The 17,966-nt window shown below is 39.6% G+C and overlaps 1 protein-coding gene across 2 annotated transcripts; it reads left to right on the forward strand.

The window, feature by feature from the left end:
- The first annotated feature begins 373 nt into the window (after positions 1–373).
- On the forward strand, positions 374–17,680 carry LOC121648205 (NLR family CARD domain-containing protein 3-like). Of its 2 annotated transcripts, none has more exons than XM_041998206.1 (10): positions 374–447; positions 2,258–2,344; positions 8,203–8,339; positions 9,213–9,267; positions 9,352–9,586; positions 11,887–13,705; positions 15,393–15,560; positions 15,713–15,880; positions 15,966–16,012; positions 16,092–17,680. In XM_041998206.1, exons 3-10 carry the CDS (start codon positions 8,224–8,226, stop codon positions 16,634–16,636), a joined length of 3,153 nt encoding a protein of 1,050 aa, XP_041854140.1. In that variant the 5' UTR covers positions 374–447; positions 2,258–2,344; positions 8,203–8,223; the 3' UTR covers positions 16,637–17,680. The 2 variants fall into 2 exon arrangements, with proteins under 2 accessions (XP_041854140.1, XP_041854139.1); XM_041998205.1 differs by lacking the exon at positions 2,258–2,344 and adding an exon at positions 8,537–8,638 and having other exon boundaries at positions 379–447.
- The last annotated feature ends 286 nt before the right edge of the window (positions 17,681–17,966 follow it).

The raw sequence follows: 17,966 nt of genomic DNA on the forward strand, positions 1-17,966 counted from the left end.
CATGGAGAAACAGTCTCTGTTAAGTCTGCCCACTCCAGTTCCTATACAACTGAAACAACAAAGTTAAGCTAGAGACGATGAACCCCGAGAATATTTCTCCACAACCATTGCTATGCTACAATTGTCAAATCAACAGATAGAAACATATTGTGTTGATGATAGAAATTCACATAAAGTATAATAAACAATAGGATGAATTGGAATAAAGCATTGATTAAATTATAGCACCCTCCTACAGGAGAATTGTGCAAAAGTTGAGGGTTATGAGAGCTTAAGGAAGTTATAAGGAGGTTCCAGGTTAAAGAAACATGGAAGGAGGTGCTATAACATAAAAAAAAAGATTTTTTGAGCTCCCCCTAAAGAACGCCATCTTAACTGCAGTTGGGTACTGTTGGATGTCGCACGTTCACTGCACGCAAGTTAGGCTGGTTAGAAACCTCCAAGCAGGTAGGTTTGTTTTAAAATCTTGGCCTAAGTACTTTTACAGAAAAGCTGAATTTACTCAAGTTTGTGTAGTTGACTTTCAGTAGATGCAACGCTATTTTCGTGAAGGAGTTTGTAACGATGGAGGATGAAGAGGACCTTTCGTTTTTATAAAAACCTAAAAACCTGCGCCAACCAGAATACCAGAATATTACAATTACAATATTACAATTACAATTTAAGCGTGGAGCTGTCACCCAAACTAAATAAATAAAAATAGGACATTAAAAACGTGATACTACGTGGCGGTTACATACTTCCGGATTTAAAAATGAAGTCTTTCTCTCTCTTTCTCTCTCCTCACACACACACACACACATACACAAACACACCCCACAGTATCTGTCCGGCCTGCTCCAGTCCTTCACCCCTGCCCGCTCTTTTAGGTCGTCACATCACTCCCTGTTAGCTGTCCCAAAATCTAAGATGAAATCCAGAGGGGACAGCTCCTTTTCAGTTGTTGGCGCTCCAAACTTTGGAATGCACTGGCCCTGCAGACAGGCTGGGTCTCTTTCTGTTTTTAAATCCTCTCTTAAGACTTTTTTTATTAGTCTTTAACACAGCTTGAGTTGTTGACTTTTTTCAAGTTTTATTTTATTCTATTTTATTGTTTTATTGTGTGTTACTGTTACTTGTCATTTTATCGCTTTTATAGTATATATTTACTTTTTACTGTTTAGTATGATATTTGTAATAGTTGTTAAGCCTAAGGCTGTGTACAGCACTTAGGTCAACTAAGTGATTTTAAAAGTGCTCTATAAATGAAGTTGGATTGGATTGTTGATTGTCAATTAAATAAGAAAAAAATAGATAAACAAATGAAAAAAAAACTTTTGAATATTCAACACAAGTCAACATTCTGCTGCAATGCTGCATTTATTTGATAAAGGTGTTAAAACTTTTAGTTTTGTGGAAGTTATTTTAGTGCATATGGTAATTGATCATATTTACTCATACAGTATAACAATCACAAATGTAATCATTCTTTTATTCATACGATATATTTATTACCCTCAATTGCATTTCATAATGTGTATTTTCCTTATATAGAACATTGAAGTTATTATTCTCCTGTTGTGTTCTTGTGTGAGGTCAGGTTGACCACTTTTTTTCCAGTTTCGTGATATGGGGAAAAGTTGAGACTGATGGGCAGCTGCTAGATACGAACAGTTGTTTAGAAAATAGCAGCCTGTTTGGGCGAGACAATAAGAGAACGGCACATTACAGTCTCTCCTTTCCTTTTATCAGTTTAGAGACTGGCCTTCAGCTTGAATCAGGTTGAATAAAACTGATTCCTAAAATGTAGCAAGGCAGAGTCCTCTTGTCGGCTTCTGGGGTCAGCAAGACAGCTCTGGAACTTGAAAGTATTGCCTGTATTTTATACTTCTCCTGTAATAAACCTTATATACTTTTACTCATCCCAGACTCTTGGTAATGTCTTCTACAACAGTTTCTAAATTGTTTATGATGATAATATTTTACTTCTGGTAACAGTTTTAGCTAATTTCTGCCAGCATGCTAACATCCTTTCCAGCGGAATAAACATGCAACACATTACTGGGAGCGATAAAGTTCTCCTACACTCTCGTTTTGATGTGTCAGAAAAACTGAAGGTCATGTTTTTTGTTTAAATGGTTTTGTCTTTGCAACTTCGAGAAGCTTTAGATGTTTTTTTTTTGTTTGTTTTTTTTTTGTTTTTTTTTTTTAACAGTCTTATCTTGTGTAGTGATAAATAAACTAAACTATTTTTATTAACACTACTGAACTTTGGCAGTGTTTTATTCTTAGGCGCCCCTAATGAAGGATAATTCGGGATTGGTCTTGGTTCCTGTCTCTTCTGAGATCTCTCCAGCCTGTAAAAGTAAGTCTGAAGCTGACTCTTGTCTTATCTCTTGCTCTGTCACTGACTCTCTTTCTTTTCTTGCCTCCTCTGATAATGTTCTTTTGGGGTTCTTTGCTAAATCAGCCATGGTGCACAGTCAAAAAAGCAAGTGCTGGTGTGTGACATGGTGCTGTGAAGCAAAACACAGCTGTCACATGAAGCTCCTGGCCAGAACACAAAGTTGTGAAGTGTGATGTCTGATATCCATCAATCTAAAATTCTGAAAATAATAATCAACAAGATAAAACTGAACAAAAGGTGTTATTATTACATTATTAATATCTGTACAAAGCAAGACACACTCACAAAAAAAGAAAAAAGTAGTATGTAAAAACATGCAGGTAGGAGTCCACATATGCATGCATCAAAGCACCACAAAACACAAGCTGGCCAGTGAGCAGTATGTGTTTCAATCATGACATGGACATAGAGATGGTATTTGATGTACACAAGGACTAACATTAACAGAGAGCACAGTCATTCTACCAGTTTGTACGTTACAATCCCAGCTGGTGTGTTTTTAGGATTTTCTCAATATGATTTAGAAGTTTCTAAAAGGCTCTGTGTTAGTTTTCCTTTCAGCTCATTTGGATTTATACAGAAATTCTGCTGCTTCTATGCAACAACCAGTCATTTCCTATTGTCATAATTTGCATATATTTAATTTGATTTAATTTAATTTAATTTAATTATTGTTGTGACAAAGTGGCTGAGTTTGTAGCTGTTCACCACTTCTCTCTTATATTAACCTTAATTTCATATTTGGGGGCGGCGTGGCTCAGTGGGTAGAGTGGTTGTCTTGTAGTGTGAGGGTTGCCGGTTCGATCCTTGGCCTGTCGAGCTAATGCCAAGGTGTCCCGAACACCAAACATCAAATTGTTCCTGATGAGTTGTGGTTACCGTCTTGTATGTCAGCTTCTGCCATCAGTGTGTGAATACCGTCTTGTATGTCAGCTTCTGCCATCAGTGTGTGAATGTGATGTATAATTTAAAGTGCTTTGGGTATCATTCCAGGTACAGTAAAGTGCTATATAAATACAGACCATTTACCATTTGTTTAAACTTTACTTATTCCTTTTCAGTTGCCATGTAACCTTGGTACACTTACTATCCCGGGTTGTTTGTGTTGGTATTGTGTTGCATTTGTCAGTATGCTCATATTTAACATGTTCTTTGTCTGGACCCACCTTGCGGGATAGGTGTTTGGGAGTGGCCAACCCAGCACTTCATAACTACAGGTGTGGGTGATTTCACAGATTAGATCATTGGGTAAAACCAAGTTTTGTCATTTCTTTATTTGAATGTCTGATTTATTTTTAATTAATGTCTTAGAGCTGGTATTCTTTTCTTGTAGGTAGGGTTTGTTTGAGTTCGATTAGTTTTTTTTATGTTTGTGTAAAATAAGGTTTATGGGTGTATGGATTTTGGGGTAAATGGTTTAGTCTAAATCAGAACAGGTGTGTTTTCAATTTTGTATATACGTAGTCAGTTTTGGGAGCTGGCAAGGGAGGTCTCAAGATGGACTTTCAGTCGGTTGTTGAGCCGCAGGACAGACAGCTTGACTGACTGGAGTGTGGTTCTGCCCATGACTAGGGGTGGTGAACTTGATGAGGAGGGATGGAGTAAAATTGGCAAGAGGAAGCATAAATGGAAGACGTGTGCGGATAATTCGCAGGAAAGTGATGCTGATGATGCTGGCCATGCTAAACTACGGAGGGACGAGCAGGGCACGGAGGAGGGGTTCCGGGTGTTTGTTTAACTGTCTGGGGGTTCTGGGTTCTGTGCTGTTAACCCCCTTAAGTTGGCGAAAGAACTGAAAAAAGAGCTTGGTGACTTGCTGAATGTTTATGTTATGAGAAATGGGGTACTGGCTATGATAAGCAAGACGGCTGTGCAGCAAATCAGGGCACTGAGGATCACGAGCCTGCTAGGTAAGGGTGTTGAGGTCTCTAAACCACGGATCCAGATAGGGATTAAGGGGGTGATTTATGGTGTGTCAGTGGAGGTGTCTGACCAGGAGCTATTAGTTGGCCTGAAGGAGAAGAATGTGATTGGGGTGAAGCGTATGGGCAACACTATGAGTGGGGGAGGCTCCTCGCCGGCCCTCCTTACTTTTCTTGATGGTGTTTTACCTGCTAAGGTTCAGCTTGGGTTCATGAGTTATATTGTCAGGGCGTATGAACCATTTGGCGACTGCATGTAGAGGGCAGCTTAGATGGAGAAGGTGTGGTAAAAATCATGATGGGAGAGATTGCGTAGAACCAGTGCGGTGTTGTAATTGTGGGGGGGGGGATCATCCAGCTTCTTTTAAAGGGTGCCCGCATTATGTTAAGGCAGAGAACATTGACAGAGTTAGGAAAGGGAATAATATCTCCTATGCTGAAGCAGTGCGGCATGTGGAAGGTGCGGGGGGATCCGGGCAGACCTGTACTAGACCAGGTACTTGTGACCTGTTGAAAATATTTGCTACTTCTTGGTGTTCATGGTTGAAGCATTGTGGAAAGTAAAGATGGTGGCAAAGAGGAAATCCGATGTGGCGCGAGAAATTACTTCGGCTGCTGAACGATTGCTTGGTTTTAGGGACGTCCCTCCTGAGGATGTCTGGAGTTTTACTTATTCCCAAGACCGGGTAGGTCTTGGGGCCTGTGATAGTTAGGCTCCCTGGGATGATGCAGATGGAGAAGTGGTGTTGGGTGGAGTTGGGGTGCAGGATAGGCTCGACATTAGCCGTATGTTGTTTTTGCTGCAATGGAATGCTAGAGGTCTTATAGCGAATGGTCAGGAATTTAAGTGTTTTTTTTTTTGGGTGAATTACTGACTAAACCTGATATAATTTGCATTGATGAAACCTGGTTGAAGCCGAGGTTGGATTTTGTTATTCCGGGGTATGATTATGAGAGAAGAGATCGGGAGGGTGCTTCTGGTGGAGGTTGTGCAACCTTTATTAGGAGAGGGATTCAGTATCGTAGAATTGATGTTGGGGTAGCGATTGAATGTGTGGTAGTGGAACTGTGGATGACAAAAAGGGAAGGTTACCCTTGTTAATGTGTATAATCCTTGTGTTTCATTGGAGAGGAGTTATTTCATGGATATTATGGTTGAAATTAGTGGTCCATTTGTTTGGGTGGGGAATCTGATTGCTTATAGTGAGTTGTGGGGGAGTAGGCTGACTGACTGACTGAATGGTCAAATTCTGTCTTGAGGCTGGATGTGGATATTAGAAGAGCTATGGCCAACAGAGAGGGTTGTTGGTGTCTTGGATATTCAGAAGGCTTATGACATGCTGTGGAGGGACGGGCTGTTGATTGCCCTGTTCGATGCTCGGATTCGTGGGAGGATGTTTAATTGGATCAAGGATTTTTTGAGTAATAGAATAATACAAGTGAGGTTGGGACAGGTGCTCTCTGTGGAGGTAGAGGTTGAAAATGGTACCCCCCAAGGGAGTGTTATTAGCCCTGTGTTGTTTAATGTCCTGATAAATGGTAGGTTCAGTGGTGTAGGGACAGGGTTTGGGTTGTCTTTATTTGCTGATGATGGTGCCATCTGACAGAGGGGTAGAAATCTGAAATATGTTATGGGGCAAGTTCAGGGAGCTTTGGAGAACATCTATGCTTGGGCGGATGATTGGGGTTTTAAGATCTCTACTGACAAGTCTAAGTTCATGGTGTCTGGGCATAGGTCTGTTCGGGATGTAGGTTTGAGGATTTATGGCATGAATCCTGAGAGAGTTAAACAGTTCACATTTCTGGGGATGTGGCTTGATGAGAGATTGACTTGGAAAACACACGTTGAGAAAATTTGTGTGAAGTGTGGAAGGATTATTAATGTCCTTCAGTGTCTTGCAGGGTCTGACTGGGGAGCTAGTACTGAGGTGCTGTTGATGATATACAGGGCCAGTATCAGGTCTGTCTTAGATTATGGCTGTGCAGCTTATGGGTCGGCTGCTCCGTCTGTGTTGAAAGAGCTGGATGTAATTCAGTTGAAGGCTTTGAGAGTGTGCAGCGGAGCTTTTATTACCACACCGATTTCAGCACTGTTGGTGGAACTGGGAGAATTCCCGTTGAGCCTTAGAAGGTGTCAGTTAGGTTTACAGTATCTTGTGAAATGCAGTGGACGGGATGAGACTGATCCGGTTAAATCTCTGTGGAGTCAGCACTGGGAGTTCCTGGGTCCTGCTAAGAAAGTCCGTACTAACTTTGGAGGGCAGCTGAAGAGTGTTGCTAAGGAAGCAGGTGTTGGTGATCTGGATGTGTTCTCCAGTCTGCTGGTCTGCTGTTCCATCATGGCTGGTGCCAGCTCCTGTTGTTGATTTGCATCTGCTCCATAGTGGCAGGAGAGGTACTTCAAGGGATGTGGTAGAACTGACTCGTTCACGGCTGGAGCGGTGCTGGAAGGGGCATTTGCAGATTTTTACGGATGGATCGAAGGATCCAGCAAGTAATAGAACAGCTTTTAGTTTATTTATACCTGGAAAAGGTGTTGGAAAGGGGGTCAGACTCCCTGATTGTATGTCTGTGTTTACAGCAGAGTTGATCGCGATTTTAAGGGCAGTCTGTTGGGTTCAGGAACATCGACAATGATATCGGTCATCTGTAGAGACTTGGCTTCAGCGTTTCTTGCAATTCAGGACCAGAACTTTAAGACCAGGTCTGACATACTTTTGGAAATTTGCCTATTGCTGTACAGAGTAAATCGAGCAGGGTGTGAGGTGGGGTTTCTGTGGGTAACGGCGCATGTGGGGATTACAGGGAATGAATGCGCTGACCATTTGGCAAAAGAAGCACTGGGAGATGAAAGTGTAGGATTTTCTTTACAATATGGGTCCTCAGAGTATAAGTTGCTTATCACTAGGTTTCTGCGTGAGAAGTGGCAAAGGTTGTGGGAGGAGGAAGGAAGAGGCAGGGCTTATTTTGAAGTACAGAAGTTGAGGACCACTATCAGCTGGGTTATTGACAAGTGGAGTGATTCTGTAGTCCTGACAAGGTTGAGGCTTGGTCACTGTGGACTTAGGAGTGGGCTGGCCTTGGTAGGAAAGCATCCAGATGGTAAATTTGACTGTGGCTGTGCAGAAACCGTTAAACACGTTCTTATGGATTGCAAGAAATACACCTGGCAAAGGCGGAGAATGTTTAGAGAGCTGGGAGCGCTTGGCATGACAGTTTTTAGTGTACAGACATTGCTGCAGTTGGATAGTTGGGATAAACTCAAGAAAGTGGGGGAATTTTTGCATCGGATAAATATATATAAGTGGATGTAGGTCTGTCTGCTTTATTTTTTTGTTGTTGTTGTTGTTGTGGCACCTCTGACCAGTGGATGGCAGCAATACACCATAGATGCATCTAGTCTGCCTAACCCAATGAAGAAGAAGAAGAAGCTGGCGAGGGAAGGAAAAGAGGAGACATGCATGACTGGTTTCCAGGTTGATCATTTTGGATTGTAGTGTGGACACAGGATTGAAAATAAAACGTTCATCTTAAAGAAGTTCCTGGACTGCTGAGTTTGCCTTCTTCCTACCGTTTGACCATCTCAGCCTCACTACTTTTCAGTTGTCTTATAATACTTCATATTAACTTAAATCTTAATTATATTAAAAGAGTAACAATTTTCTTTTATTGATAATCTCAAACTAAATAAATTGAATTACTTTCTCACGTAGGCATCCCTTTCATTTCCTGATTTAGTCTGATTTTGTAGATATATAAGTTGAAATTTGGATTCAGGTATTCAGGAGGGGTTTAAAATGTTCTTATTTCTTGATAATAAAGTAATTTTGTGTAATCATTATTGCCTGTATTAACATATTTTTACTTGTAAAAGAATAAACTTGTATTCCACAGGAAATAAAGATTGCCAGGAAAATGGATACTTCTGAAGAGGCCAAAAAGTGGCAAATTCCTGCCTTGTCTTGCGTCTCTATGAAAAGTGATGCCTCGATGCACAATCATGAGAACTTCGCCAAAGAAACATCAGACAGGTACCTAGAACTTGCTCAGTTAACATATTTAATGTTTGGAGGTGATTTTAAATATGAATGCCTGCAGAGTGAATTCATTTTTCTTAGTTGTAATGTTGCTGTATGTTTGCATGAAAAGTCCCCTGCTTTGTAAAAACATTGAAATCTTATTCAAGAACATAGTGCTCCAAGACAACACTGGTCATTTCTGGTAACAGGTCATTTCATATTGAAAACTCAAATATTTTTGCCTCCTGTGAATCGGCAAGTGATTCTTATATTAAGGCTTATCATGATGTCACTAGTAAAGATGCTGCCAGGTACAAAAAGGATAGTCTGTACTGGGTTTTCAGTCATAGATAGTAATTTACAGCTTATCCAACTCTGAAAGCCTCTTAACATGGTGGCTGAATTCCTGTTGCCTTACTTTTTGGTAAACTTGTTTCTTTGTTTACCTTCCAAGAGTGCCATTAGCAGATTAGGAGTTATGTATCTCTGTGTCATCGTTTTCACTCTGAAGGGCTAAAAACATATGAATGGATAAAGTATAATGAGCATTTCATGGTTGGCTCAGGTTTTCCAAGGATCAGTGTACATATTAAAGAATGCATCATCTAAAACGGGAAAAAAAATGTGATGAAGTTTAGTGAAAAACAAGAGCTAAAATATCTTTGAGTTGGGACTAAAGCCACCAACCAAAAACCAAATCTAAATATCCAAACTTTCCTTCCTTGTTGTTCTGAGGTCCATGAGAGTAAGACTTTTCTGCAGAAAATTACACAAATTCTGTTTGCTGTCCAGACTTTATTTGGAGAAATTATCCCCACCAATGATGCTTTTTAAACTGTATGACTTTCTACACAATATAATTATGTTCTTAATATACATTTTAAGGGACCACAATGATTACCTGGAATCAGCAGAGATGGATATAAACGCTGTATTCAAGGTGGGTTATGTATATGATGGAGAATAAGTTAGTTAAGCGTATGTATACATAAAAGCTGCATTGATTCTGCTTAAAACACTGCAGCTGGTGGAATCCCAGGGTGTGGCTATTCTTAGGAGGGAAATTAAACGTTATAAGAAGACGCTATTTCCACACCTATCACCACCTTTGACGAGGAAGACGGAAAGTCTAGATGAAGACGGTTTCACTACTGAAGATACAAAGATGGACACAAATGCCAGCGAGGGGGCTCTGAAGATTACATTGCATGTCCTCAATGAATTAGGACAAAAGACACTTGCCAATGAATTGGAAAAATGTAAGTTTCAAGAAATAACACAAAAGTACAGATTATATATTCATGGGAAAATGGAAATTAACAGTTTTAATTTTAAATTTTATGTCTGTGGGAAGAGTTATGTGAAAAATGAATGAGTACAACTTCAAAGGAACAACAATGTGACAAATTAAACTATGTATTTATTTAACTTTAACTCAACTAAAATGGAGAAGCAGTGTATGAAAAACTAAGTGTTACCCACCCAGCTCAGTATTTTCCCAAGTGGCAAAGTAAATAACGAAATAAATGTAAACATTAATTGCTGGTAAAACCAAATTATTTACAGTGGCTGGGAAGTTCAAACAATATTACATTGAGTGAAACACTTCTACATTGTCGCAATGCACATTTACATCATATAAACCATGTTTACATTTTCAAAACAAAAATACAATCCTAAAAACACTTTTACTAAGAGCTAAACAACTTTACATTTCAGAAAAAAACTGTACAAAACATGAAACACATTTACAATCTTTAATGCAAACTTACATGTGCAACTGCAAAACACTATTCAAAGTTCTACATTGCTGAAACACTTAACAACAAAGCAACTTTACACTGAAGTGAAACACTTTCACAAGTTCAGGAAACACAATTACAAAGATATGAACAGATTTTTCACCAAAATTTGTCACCCATCGGAGTCTATGACTGCAGAGACCGATAGTGTATATTTCTTAGAAGAGGAGCAAAGTCTCGAAAACACTTGTATTGAAGTCTGAGTTCATTACAATGCATGTACAGCAAAGTCACACATTCTGATAGCAATCAGAAATAGTGACCTCTGTCACCCCTTTAGCCTGGACTCTTCTAACATAATGTGACCCTCACATTGCCAAGGTCACAGAGGTCACCACTTCTAAAAGCGATCAGAATGTGTGAAACACTTGTTCATATCTTTGCAATGTTTCATGAACTTGTAAAAGTGTTTCACATCAATGTAAAGTTTGTTGTTAGTAAACGCTGTTTCAGCAATGTATTCAGAACTTTGAATAGTGTTTTGCAGTTGCACATGTAAGTTTGCATTAAGGATTGCTGAAACAGCGTTTACTAACAACAAACTTTACATTGATGTGAAACACTTTTACAAGTTCATGAAACATTGCAAAGATATGAACAAGTGTTTCACACATTCTGATCGCTTTTAGAAGTGGTGACCTCTGTGACCTTGGCAATGTGAGGGTCACATTATGTTAGAAGAGTCCAGGCTAAAGGGGTGACAGAGGTCACTATTTCTGATTGCTATCAGAATGTGTGACTTTGCTGTACATGCATTGTAATGAACTCAGACTTCAATACAAGTGTTTTCGAGACTTTGCTCCTCTTCTAAGAAATATACACTATCGGTCTCTGCAGTCATAGACTCCGATGGGTGACAAATTTTGGTGAAAAATCTGTTCATATCTTTGTAATTGTGTTTCCTGAACTTGTGAAAGTGTTTCACTTCAGTGTAAAGTTGCTTTGTTGTTAAGTGTTTCAGCAATGTAGAACTTTGAAAAGTGTTTTGCAGTTGCACATGTAAGTTTGCATTAAGGATTGTAAAAGTGTTTCATGTTTTGTACAGTTTTTTTCTGAAATGTAAAGTTGTTTAGCTCTTAGTAAAAGTGTTATTAACATTGTATTTATGTTTTATGAATGTAAACATGGTTTCTATGATGCAAATGTGCATTGCGACAATTTCAAAGTATTTCACTCAATGTAATATTGTATTACACTTCACAGCCAGCTGAAACCCCTCATGTCAACTGTCAAGCATGGAGGTGGAGAGGTGATGATTTGGGGTAGTTTTGCAGCCACGTGACCTGAACTTCTGGTAGTCTTTTGAGTCGACCATGAACTCCTCTGTATACCAAAGTATTCGAGAGTAAAATATGTGGCTGTCTTTCTTCACCACAAATAGGGTCATGCAACAGGACAATGATTCCAAACACAGACTTTAATGTGATTGAAATACTGTATTAGGACCTTAACAGAGGTATGTAAAAAGAATGAACTAGAATTCCTCCACAATGACGTGAAAGACTGATAACATCATACAGAAAATGCTTAAGTTATTCATACAGTGCCTATGCATTTTATCTTTTATTAAATTAATAACACAATGATATGTGTTGTTACAAATCTGAAGTTGTATTTACTTAATTTTAAAACCTGATGGGGATGACATATGTCCTTCAAAAACATACAACTTAAAAACTCTTACATAGCTGTATTGCATTAGTTTGAAGTTTCAGCACTGTGGCTCATACAACATATTTTTGTTTTTGCACATTTAGGCATCTATGGTGAGCTTGATGTCTGCCAACGTAAACTCAGAGAGAAATTGAAAAGGTTTGAATACATTTACGAGGGAGTGGCACAGCATGGAAACCAGACACTTCTCAACAAGGTTTACACAGAGCTCTACATCACAGAGGGAGTTGGTGGTGCCATCAATAATGAACATGAGATCAGACAGATTGAGGCTAAAACCAGGGCAACTGTGACAGAAGACAAGCCAATAAAATGTGAAGACATCTTTAAGCCTGTTTGTGGACAAGACAGAGTCATCAGAACCACACTGACAAAAGGAATTTCTGGCATTGGAAAAACCATCTCTGTGCATAAGTTTAATCTGGAATGGGCCGAGGGAAGAGCCAACCAGGATATTCAACTTCTAATTAACCTCCCATTTCGGGAGCTGAATCTGATGAAGCAACTCTGCACACTCACAGAGCTCCTTCATCACTTTCTCATTGAGGCAAAAGATTCAGGAATTTCCAATTTTGGCAAATACAAACTCATTCTGATATTTGATGGTCTTGATGAGTGCCGGCTTCCCCTGGACTTTGACTACAACAGGTCATGCTGCTGCGACTCAGAGCAAGTCCCAGTAGATGTTCTCCTGACGAATCTCTTCAAAGGGAACCTGCTGCCTTCTGCACATATCTGGATTACTTCCCGACCTGCAGCTGCAAATCGCATTCCAGTCAACCTCATTGATCGTGTGACCGAGATACGGGGGTTCAATGATCCCCAAAAGGAAGAGTACTTCAGAAAAAAGATCTCGGACCAGGACATGGCCAGTAAAGTCATATCTCATGTAAAATCGACCAGGAGCCTCCACATCATGTGTCACATCCCAGTTTTTAGCTGGATATCTGCCACTGTTCTACAAAGGATTTTGACAGAAATGGAAAGAAAGGAAAGAGAGGATGACGAAAAAGGCGAAATGCCCAACACTCTGACACAAATGTACACCCATTATTTGGTTTACAACTCACTGATCACAAGTCAGAAGTATTCAGCAGGAGAGGAGGAATCAGATACACCATCCCAGGTCAATGAAGAGCTGATCTTGAAACTGGGAAAACTGGCCTTTGAGCATCTGATGAAGGGTAACATGATCTTCTATGAGAATGAACTGAATGAGTATGACCTCAACATCAATGACACTGCCATCCATTCAGGAATGTTCACACAGATCTCAGGGACTGATTTTGGATTTCATCTGGAGAGGAAGATCTACTCCTTTGTGCATCTCAGTGTTCAGGAGTATTTAGCTGCGGCATACGTTTTTCACACATTTGTCTCCTCAAATAAAAACCTGCTGGATCTACGCGAAACCACCCAAGTTCAGGAAGGGGACAGTCAAATAACCGACCTTCTCAAGAGTGCAGTGGATAGGGCCTTGCAGAATGAGAATGGCAACCTTGATCTTTTTCTTCGCTTCCTTCTTGGCCTTTCACAGACATCCACTCAGACTTTGTTGAGAAGTGTTCTGACCACCATAAAGACCAGCTTAGGAAGAAATGAGGAAATTACTGAGTACATCAAGGAGAAAATCAAGCAAACTTCCTCTGTAGAAAGGTGCATCAACCTCTTCCACTGCCTCACAGAGCTTAATGATCAGTCTCTTTTGGAGGAAATCCAGACTTACCTGAGCTCTGGTAGCTTGCCAGAGACCACGCTGTCATCGTCACAGTGGTCCGCTCTGGTCTGTGTTCTGCTGACGTCACAGGAGTCGCTGGATGAGTTTGACCTACGAAACTATTCACGATCTGAGGAGGGTTTGCGGAGGCTGTTACCGGTGATTAAAGAATCCAAAGTGGCACTGTGAGTAAAGATGAGCAATATCCTAATAAAATCATTAGGTGATGATGGATACGTTGGTTTGCTTTTTAACCTCTTCTTCACGAGGTCTATTTTTTCTGCCTTCTGTCCGATAAATAAGTATATTTCCACAGCTCCTATGGCTGTATATATAATTGTGGTCTCAAAAGAAAGCTGAAATATGTGGGATTACTACTAAAAATGTCAGATTCAAGATAGATATTATTGTGTCAAAGTAAATTTATCTTTAAATTATTATCTCCTCCTAAATGAAAACTATGTTACTTCCAGTGAAAACAAGTGGATTGCAGCCCATTTGATCTAGAAATAAGTAAAGTAAAATCTGATGAGGAACTGTGCAAATGTAAAAGCTAAAGAAGTGAATCTAAGCAGTTTTACAGATGCTTGGTGTATGCAGGTAAATACCTCAGCAATATATTGCCTGGTGTTAATGGTGGACACCTCTATCGATGGTTAGAGGCAGGAGAATTTAGGGATAGCCCCCTAATTCACCTTAGAAACAACAAGTATTCAGAAAGAAGTGAACCCAAGATAGTATATCACTGGAAGAGTGAATACTTCACTATAAGACCTTCATCTTCATGGAAACTACCAGAATCGTCATGATTCATTTCAAACAAAGGCAGAGCCATAGAACACAAAGCTTTTGAGCTGGAATAAAACTTTTGTCCACAAAACAGTAAAAAATAAGACATGACTTACAATGTTTGGATTTATTTTTGTTTGCTACTCTTTAACTGCTAGTTCACTGAGCTTTTGACCCACAGTGATGAGACAGACATCTTAATAATGAGCAGTTATGTTTAGGGTTACTCAATCAATCAAACTTTATTTATACTTTTCATACAATGAAATGTAGCACAAAGTGCTTTACAGATTTTAAAAGAATTAAACAGAATAGCCCACCCACCCCCTTCCCACCATGCTCCCTGTCCCCATCCCCATCTCCATCACCACATATACATATTCACACACACACAGTCAGATTAATATGTGGCCGAGCACAGAGGAGCCAAAACACTATCCCAGGAGCCGTCTGAACAAGGAGTTGGCCGGACCACAGCGGCCAGGGCACCAACACGGGCACCAGACAAGAGACCAATAACATGGAAGGCGCCCCGGCACACATGGCCGACCCAGCCCCCAGTGCAGAGGTCTCACTCTGAGGAACACTGGAAAATATATTTAAAATGATGAGGGGGACAAAAAAAACCAGTAAAAACTAGAAGGAATTAATGATAGAATTAATAATAGAATAAAATAATTTAAAAAATAGTAATAAATAAATAAATAATAAATAAAAATAATAAAAATGTCCACTCTAAAACAATAAAAGCTAAGTAAAAGCCAAATTAAAAAGGTGAGTTTTGAGCCTGTTCTTAAAAACATGGACATTCTCTGCAGCCCTGAGGTGTTTCATTTGGATGGCAGTGCTTGTTAGAGTCTTTTAGCCGAGTTTCTCTCCATCCTTTTGGCATGCTACATGTTAGGATTGGTGTTTCCTTGTGTGTACAAAGATGTTCTGTTCTGCACTTACTTACCTCATACTGTCCTATGTACAGAGGGATCTCATGAAGAGGTCAAATGTTTCACATAAATTTTAATACATGACTTTTACTTGTAAGCAAGAACTTGCTAATGACAATGGATAATATTTGTACTTTTGAAGGCTTAAAGAATGCAACCTGACAGAGAAATGCTGTGAAGCACTTGCATCCCTTTTGAGCAGTTCATGTCTGAAAGAGCTGGACTTGAGTGACAATGATCTGCAAGATGCAGGAGTGAAACTGCTGTCCAGCGGATTGGGAAGTCCCACATGCCAGCTGGAAACACTGAGGTTTGTATAAATGGACTGGTGCAGGTTAAATATATGACAATCCACAGATGAGATCCATTAAACACATAGTCAGTTCTACTCCTGGGTACTGTTTAGTATTACAATTAGAATGATGTAATTAATGGTATGATTGCTTTACGCTGTGACTTCAGGCTGCAGTTCTGCGGGATCACAGAGGCTGGTTGTGGCTTTCTGGCTGCAGCTGTGCGGACCAACCCTGGTCATTTAAAGGAACTGGATCTGAGTTACAATCATCCAGGGCAAGATGGCATGGAGCTGCTGTCCTCTTTACAGAAGGATAACGAACACCTCACTGTTAGGTATAACTTTAAATTAAAGATCACAAGTTGGTTTTATTTGAGACTTTTTTTTGTGCTGAAAAAGAAAAATTTTTTGTTTCCATAGCTTAAAAGGCAACGGAGAGTGCTACTTAAAATCAGCTTTGAAGAAATGTAAGTCTTCATCTTCATATAAGGACATAACGGAAAAGTTTGGGGAAAATTACATTTTTATATCACTTCCTGTTTATAGATGCATGTGAGCTGACTATGGAGCTGAACACAGCCGACGCACATTTGTCCTTCTCCGAGAACAACAAAAAAATCACTCGAATGGAAAGTGCTCTTCCATACCTCGACAACCCGGACAGATTTTCAGACTGGGGACAAGTGCTTTGTAAAGAGGGCCTGCAGGATCGCTGTTACTGGGAAGTAGAGTGGAGTGGGGACTGGATCGGTGTAGGAGTAGCTTATAAAGAAATCAGCAGGAAGGAAAAAGGTAATGAATCTGTTCTTGGCTACAATGAGAAATCCTGGAGTCTGCGCTACCTTAAAGGCAAATACACGGCCTGGTACAATAAGAGTGATGCAGACATGTCAGTCCCCTACTTCGACACAAAGAGGGTTGGTGTGTTCTTAGATTGGTCAGCCGGCACTCTGTCTTTTTATGCCGTATCATCGCAGTCTATGACTCACCTCCACACATTCAACACAGAATTCTCAGGGCCACTGTATCCGGGCTTCAGGCTGGGATATAAAGGTTCAACCTTAACTTTGTGCACCCCAGAATATCCTTAAATAGCTGTGTTCCTGAAACAACACAAGGCTGAGAAGAATGAGGATGAAATGAGCTTTCTAAGTGGGTCCTGGGTCACATACTGAAGAGTAAGTAGTGTTCCTATCAAGATGTATTGTAGGAAAAAATGAAGAAACATAAGTCAAGTAGTTTAAATGAATATAAGCTTACACTTCAGATTCACAGCGTCATTTCACTGTATTCACAATGTGGAGTGTGCAAGAAGAGTTTAGTACTCTTTACAATCATCTTTTTAGCGACTCCAGTGTTCTTGGGAAAATTGAGAGGCTCTCCTGCAGGCAGGGACATCTTGCAGTCTGTGGATATAAGCAAATAATGTTCTTCCTCCTTTGTTTTGTCAGGACCTCATTAGAGCTGGCTTCAGCTGTTATATGTTGGTAATCTATCTGCTTTTAGTTTTCTCTGCCTTTGCAGAATTCTCTGCTTCCACTTGAATACTTGTGTACTTACTGATGTCTACCAAGCATATAGCTGATGTGAGCTTCCACATAATTGTTTGTGTATATTGGATATAGTTTATTTTAAAGTTCTTTATTAAGTTTTCTTAGTGATAAAATATGTAGTTGTGATGGGTTTTATGGGAATTACAAATTCACTCACTCCACAGGCAGGATGATCCCTCATTATTTTGCTATTATCGGTAATATGGTGCTTTGAACCAGTTCTTAACATTTTCATACTCATTACTCTAGCAGGTGTCTAGACAGACACACTCTGTATTTATGGAGTGTGTAAAGTTGTACTGTTATTGTGAATAGTTTGTTCGTTCTTGAGGGTCAGGGTGGAAGTATCTTGACTTTGTGTGATGCAAAAAGTGTCTCAAGATAAATACTGTAGCAACTCAACTTTATTTTCTGACACTTGCTATGGCAACTGCATCCCAAACAATGCTCTTGTTTAACAGGTGTAGGTATTGCTCTTGTATTTTGTTTATAGCATTAAAAAACCTTTACATATAATCTGAGATCAAGATGTATTATGCTAAAATAAAGCTGACTCATTTATATTGCAATAAAACAGAAAAACATGAACATTCTGTGTTTTTGATGTTTCTTTTTAATTGTTTTAGCTATTTTAAAAGATGTTTTTTAAGTGGGGTTATGTAGTAGTTAGTATCTCACCTCAGCAAAGAACATTCAGAGCATTGTTTGCAGAATAAGATGGTTTCTAACAGATAAGCTAAAGCAAAACACTACTCTGAACTCAGAGTTCACAATTTGCTCAGTTTTGTAAACCAGACTGTCTTTGAATGCACCAGGGACGGTTCTTCAGTTGAGAAAGTGGCAACTACTAAATGATGTCAAAGTGACA

The sequence above is a fragment of the Melanotaenia boesemani genome, chromosome 10 (assembly GCF_017639745.1).
Source record: "Melanotaenia boesemani isolate fMelBoe1 chromosome 10, fMelBoe1.pri, whole genome shotgun sequence".
Lineage (NCBI taxonomy): Eukaryota > Metazoa > Chordata > Actinopteri > Atheriniformes > Melanotaeniidae > Melanotaenia > Melanotaenia boesemani.